Source organism: Saprolegnia parasitica (assembly GCF_000151545.1).
Source record: "Saprolegnia parasitica CBS 223.65 unplaced genomic scaffold supercont2.38, whole genome shotgun sequence".
Classification (NCBI taxonomy): Eukaryota; Oomycota; class Saprolegniomycetes; order Saprolegniales; family Saprolegniaceae; genus Saprolegnia; species Saprolegnia parasitica.
Window position 1 is genome coordinate 278,068 of NW_012156432.1, and position 6,234 is coordinate 284,301.

A 6,234-nucleotide genomic window follows, 5' to 3' on the forward strand; every position below is an offset into this window, starting at 1 on the left:
GCAGCCGACGGGCTTCCCTTTTTTGGACCAGCTCCAACCGGCACGGCGTCTGGTTTCTCTTTTGGTGGACCCGCTCCAACCGGCACGACGTCTGGTTTCTCGTTTGGTGCTCCATCGTCGACCACACCTGGATTTGGTACGACGTCTGGCTTCTCGTTCGGTGCACCAGCAGCGACGCAGCCGACGGGCTTCCCTTTTTTGGACCAGCTCCAACCGGCACGGCGTTCTCATTTCGCCCTCCGTTGTCGTCAGCAACACTACCACCAGCTCCATTTGGTACTGCTTTCTCGTTTGGCGCTGCACCATCGACATCAGCGTCGTCACCAACGACGACGCGGCCGACGGAGTCTGGTACGGGCGCGATGGCATCCCCAACGAGCACCGCTGGATTTTGTTCAAACACAGGCGACGAGCCGCTGGATGACTACAATAGCATCTTGGCCACGACACGCCTTGCGGGCATTGAGTTTCCAAGCCACTGGGACGGCACGACGCTCGTGTCGGCGTCCACACCGCGGGCCGTGCAGCTCGAGCTCACCAAGAAGCTGCAGTTTTTACCATGGACAGCATCGGGATCGTTCCCGTTTGCAGGTATCCGCTACCTCCGCACTCTACAGGAATCCATGGACCTGCCCGAGCTCAACTTGCTGTATGCGCTGGAGCTGCTCCACTTGCCGGGCGTGACCACGACATTGACCGAGCTTGAGGCGTATCTGAGCTCCGTCCACGACAAGCAGGTCGACGCGCACCCGCTCTTGTTTCTCGCGATGGGGCGCTGGACCAGCGACGTAGCGTACGTCAAGCTCTTTGTGCTTAAGTACCCAAGTGCGCGCGACACGTGGTTGACGGCCGACGAAATGCGAGCGCTCTCGCCCGCGTCACCAGCACCGACGTGGTCGCCGACGGACCCGTCCCAGCTCTGGAGAGCACTGGTTGACGCAGAGCACGTGCGCTCGCCCGCCATGGAGAGCCTCCTCGGCATGATTGGCATCGCCAAGGTCAAGCGCGCGGCCATCCAGCTCTTCCAGTCGGCGCGAGCGCGCAAGAAGATGTCGCTTGCGATGCAGAAGAAGAACCCGCTCTCGCTCAACTTTTGCTTTGTCGGGGGCGCGGGCACGGGCAAGACGACGGTCGCGCGGCTCTTCGCCACGCTCTTGTACGAGTCGGGTCATCGCCCAAAGGATGTGTTTGTCGAAGTCAGTGCGCAGTTGCTGTTGGACCAAACCATCGACGTGTTCCGAAAGCGCGCGGCGTCGGCCAAGGACGGCGTCCTCTTCATCGACGAGGCGTTCGATTTGGACCCGGACCGGGATGTTAAAGGCCGCGCGATCGTCTCGGAGCTCATCACGCTCGCCGAAAAGTACCGGAACAATCTCACCATCATCTTGGCGGGCTACGAAGACGAAATGGAAACCAAGCTCTTTGGCTTTAACTCGGGTCTCAAGAGTCGCTTCCAGCTCATCCCGTTTGACGCCATGAACGAAGCCGAGCTGCACGCTGTCTGGGACTTGCAGCTGCAAGCGCGCGGGTGGACGGCGCCGCCCGAGCTCGCGACGATCGTGTCCAAGCGGCTTGCGATGCGCGCGCACTCGAAAGACTTTGGCAACGCTCGGTCCGTGCGCAAGGAAGTCGAGGCCGCCACCATGAGCGCCATGGCTCGGCCGACCTTTGACGGTGCAAAGCTCGTACTGCGCGTCGACGACGTCATTGGCGACCATCCGCTGCACAACCCTACGCTCGAGCGCGTTTTGGGTGAACTCGAGGGAAAGATTGGGTGGACCTCGATCAAGAAGAGCGTTCACGACCTCGTCCAGCACTGCGAGAAGAACTACAAGCGACAGCTCTCGGGCCAAGCGCCGCTGCCACTGATGCTGAACCGCCTCTTCTTGGGCAACCCCGGCACGGGCAAGACGTCGTGCGCGGCGCTGTACGGGCGCATCCTGAAGGAACTCCACTTACTCTCGAGCGGCGACGTGGTGCTCAAAACCGCCAGCGACTTGATCGGACACTACAGCGGCGAGACTCAGACCAAGACGCAAGCGTGCTTGGAAATGGCCCGCGGCAAGGTCCTCGTCATCGACGAAGCCTACAATTTGGACAACAGTCGCTACGGCAAGCAAGCGCTCGATGTGCTCGTCGAGAAGATCCAGAACACGGGCTACGACGACATGGCCGTGCTCTTGCTCGGCTACGAAGACAAGATGCTGGCGATGCTGCGCGACCAGAACCCAGGCCTCGCGCGCCGCTTTCCGCGCGACGCGGCTTTTGTCTTTGACGATTACTCGCCCGTGGAGCTGTTGCAGCTTCTTCAGTATGCGTGCACGCGCAACGAAATTGGCTGCTCGGCGGACGCCATGGAGGCCGCTCTTGTCGAGCTCGAGCGGCAGAAACGACTGGCGCATTTTGGCAATGCGGGCGCTGTGAACGCGCTCGTGCAGCAAGCGATGGTCAAGGCGACGCGCCGTGACGGCCCCATAGTGCTCTTGGCCGCCGACTTTGTTCGTGACGATGTCGCGTCACCCGATATGGACGCGGATCCGCTGCAGCTGCTCGACGGCCTCTACCGCATGGACGACATCAAGAGTCGCTTGCGCAGCCTTCGGAACGCTATGCAAGTGGCCGACGCCGAAGGGTCGCCGCGCCCCGAGCTCGGACACTTTGTGTTTCGCGGGTCACCCGGCACGGGCAAAACGACGGTCGCGCGCGCCGTGGCGACGATTTTGTACCAGCTTGATCTTCTCGCGGTCGATCATGTCGAAGAGACGTCGGGCTTGGGTCTCACGGGCGAGTACCTCGGCCAAACGAAGAAGCGCGTGGCCGAGAAGCTCGATGCAGCCAACGGCGGCGTTCTCTTCATCGACGAAGCGTACGCCCTTGGCGACAAGTGGTACGGGCAGGAAGCCATGACGACGCTCGTGGCGGCCATGACCGACCCCGCGTACAGCGGTCTCGTCATCGTCATTGCCGGGTATCCCGCCGACATGGACCGGATGCTGGACCGCAACGTCGGTCTCAAGAGCCGCTTCACGCAGTTTTTCGACTTTCCCGACTGGGCGACGGCCGACTGCATGGCGTTTCTACGCGCGACGATCGCTCGTGACAACTATATTGCGTCGGAAGATGTGCTCGAGTGCATCGAAGGTCACTTGGACGCTGTGCGCCGCCTCCCGGGGTGGGGCAACGGCCGTGACGTCAAGCAGCTCTGGAACGCAGTTCTGACCGCGCGCGCGGATCGCATTGTCGGTCGACCGGCAGACGTTGAGAAGACAATTGAAGTAGACGACGTCGACACGGCGTTTACAGCCATGATCGCAGCACGGACACCGGTGTCGCTATCCGATGCGCGCGCGGAGATAGCTCCAGTGCAGACGCCAGGCAGCATGCCGCCACCACCAGCTATGCGACCCACAGAAACAACGCGCAAGCAAGATGCTCCCGAGCCGGCAAAGACAGACGATGGTGACGCGTTCCGCCAGAACGACGACATTCAGCGGGATGCGGGTGTCTCGGACGCCGACTGGGCCGAGCTCGAAGCGGCGAAGATGGTCCACGCCGCATACCTCGCAGGCCGCCAGCAAGAGCTCGACGCCGAGGCCCTCCGTCTCGAGCTGGCCAAAGCCGCCGCCGTGCAGGAGCGCATTCGCCGCCTCTGTCCGTGCCCTGCCGGCTTCGCGTGGTTCAAAGTGGCCGGTGGCTGGCGCTGTGCCGGTGGCGGCCACTACGTCACGGATGCGCAGTTGACGGCGCAGTTTACGTGCTAATGCAGCGTTTACATGGCTGCTCTACTTGTGTGTTTTTCGTGGACGTTCTCCAAGTGCCACGATGTCGCTGCTCTAAAAACAGCTCGTGTTGGTGCTGTGCGATCAATGGTCCGATTGCGATTGTCCCGCTGGACAGCAACACATACAGTGTATATTCTGTAAACAGTGTATGCGTGCATAGGCGTCACCAGCTGCTTTCAAAATGTCGTGGACGGAACGCGGGCGCGGCGGCCGAGGCCATGGGCGCACCGGCGGCCGAGTGATCGCGCAGCAGTACACGAATCACTTTGCCCAAAACACTGGATCCAGCGACTCGACCTCTGAGCGCAGTGAGAGCGGCGAGAGCAGGCTCGACGAGGAAGGTGCTGGCAGCGATGGCGACAAGAACGCCAGCAGTGAAGGCGACGAGGACGGCAGCAGCGACGAGCAGGAAGCATCCGCCGCCGACGTGGTGGACGCGATAAAGGAGTGTGCTGTGACCACGTCGACGCGCCACGTCCAGTGCGGCACGGCCAAACCAGCGTACAGCACGACGTACTTGCTCGAGAGCGAGAGAGGCCAGCCGGCCCTCATCATCGGCTACAAATCCATCTCGATGATGGACGCCTATGCGCACAAGTCGGTGGAAGAACTGCGCTTTGAAGACTACCTCAAGCGCACCGATAAGGAGGCGGCGCTCGCACAAGCCACGATCGTGCCGCAACCCGCCGAGAAGAAGCCGTTTGCCGACACCCACATGGTCGCTGCTTCCTCACACAGCGCGTCGCCGCCCAGTGGCCAAGCCAACGCTTTTGCAGCGACACCCGCGTCTTCGACCGGTGGTTTCTCGTTTGGGTCGTCTTCAGCGTCGTCGACGGGTGGCTTTTCGTTCGGGGCTTCTTCAGCGTCAGCGACGGGTGGTTTCTCGTTTGGCTCGTCGTCCGCGCCGACAACGACAACGACAACAGCACAGCCGTCGGCATATTCGTTTAGAGGTGCCGCCACAGCTTCGTCCAGCTCGACAACTGGCTTCTCGTTTGGTGCTGCCCCCCAATCCTACTTTGGCTACCCGCCAAGAACAGGCTTCTTTGGTGGATCTTCATCGGCGACCAGCGCTGGTTTTGGTCAACACCCGAGAGAAGCCACCAACTTGCCTTTCGCCTCATCGACGGCAGCCACGACCCATGGCGCGACCAGCTCTGCACCTTCGGCCGGCGCTGCCACAAAGGCCTCTGCATTTGGCGCGAGTGAGTCGCAGCCAACCGGCTTTGGGTCCTATTCGTCGTCTTCGACTTTTCAACCGTTCGGAGCACGCGCGCCTCGTGTCAATTCCCATCAAGCAACAGGCACTACAACGGCACGACGGGTGGTCGCGAAACCGAGCGCGCCGGTCATTGTACCAAAGGCGCCGTTGTCCCAGCTCATGCCGGCACTGGACCCTACCCTCGTCGTCGGCTCGTTTAACGCGTACGAAATCTGCTCGCTCGACGATCTTCGGTGCGGCTTTGGCACGTACCCGGATGTCGCGACGCTAGCGACGCACAAGGAAGACGTGACGCTCGAGGTTGTCGGGTCGGCGTTCCCACACCTCCAGCTACAGCTCGGTCTGAAAAACCTTGTCGTGCTCATCGACTGCGAAGAGATTTCTTTGGACGACCTCGTCGCGCAACTGAGTCCGCTGCTGCAGTCGACCACGATGACCAAGATCATCTTTGATGCCCACCGCATGGGTGCTGCTCTCGCATCTCTTTCCCTCCCGCCGCTCGCATCGGTCTTGGATCTGCAGATTGCCATGGAAGTGACGACAAAGGAGTATACGGCGTCGTTTACGTCGATGGTGTCGCGTCATAACCTCAAGCCGCACCCCCACCCGCACTATCTGCAAGCGTTCAAGAAGCCTCCTTGCTCGGACGATGTCGTCATTCGGGCAGCGGTTTGGACCTCGTATTTGCTCCACGAGGCCGCCAAGCCTATTCGCATTGCCATGGCGTCGACGACGTCGGCGTGGCGCGCTGCGTCGATGGAGCGCGTCACGAACGCCATGGCGGCCAAGGGCGTCCGCACGCTGAGCTTTGATGTCGAGCAGAAGCACAAGTTTGCCTCGTACGAGGTGCTGCACCATCTGCGGCCGTCGAGCTTGGCGAAAAGCACGCCGCTCGTGGTCCACGAAGACATGGGCGACGTCTTTGCGCTGCTGCCGCCCGAGTTTGCCGCGCCGCTTCAAACACCGGACGTGGCCGCCAATCTCCTCGACATTGTGTTGGACCTCGGGCGGCGGCCGTGGGCGTGGGTCAACGGCGCGCGCTTCTTCCTCTTGCCCAAGGACGAGGCGCGCGTCGTGTGCCAGAACGACCTCGATCTGATTGTCGACCGCGTCGGCGGCTTTGGCAGCGACGACCGCGCCGGCCTCGAGCGCCAACTGCACCGTATTAGTGCTGTGCGCAACCGGTCGAACGAGATTATCGGCCTCACGATCCGCGTCGGCCGGTACATT

General features: G+C 61.7%; 3 protein-coding genes across 3 annotated transcripts in view; all 3 read left to right on the forward strand.

The window, feature by feature from the left end:
* Positions 1–362: 362 nt before the first annotated feature.
* Positions 363–3,761, forward strand: SPRG_08565 (hypothetical protein; the record flags this gene model as incomplete). The annotated part of the gene is made up of 1 exon (XM_012347806.1): positions 363–3,761. The coding sequence occupies one exon, from the start codon at positions 363–365 to the stop codon at positions 3,759–3,761; it is 3,399 nt and encodes a 1,132-aa protein (XP_012203196.1).
* Positions 3,762–3,963: 202 nt separating this feature from the next.
* SPRG_08566 (hypothetical protein) lies at positions 3,964–4,848 on the forward strand (the record flags this gene model as incomplete). Its single annotated transcript, XM_012347807.1, has 2 exons — positions 3,964–4,595; positions 4,646–4,848. The coding sequence occupies 2 exons, from the start codon at positions 3,964–3,966 to the stop codon at positions 4,731–4,733; spliced, it is 720 nt and encodes a 239-aa protein (XP_012203197.1). The 3' UTR covers positions 4,734–4,848.
* Positions 4,849–5,163: 315 nt separating this feature from the next.
* SPRG_20611 (hypothetical protein) overlaps positions 5,164–6,234 on the forward strand; it is a gene marked incomplete at both ends in the record, with an annotated part of 1,930 nt that continues 859 nt past the window's right edge. Inside the window, one exon of the mRNA XM_012347829.1 lies at positions 5,164–6,219. Coding sequence (XP_012203219.1) covers positions 5,164–6,219 — 1,056 coding nt within the window. The remainder of the gene's footprint in view (positions 6,220–6,234) is intronic.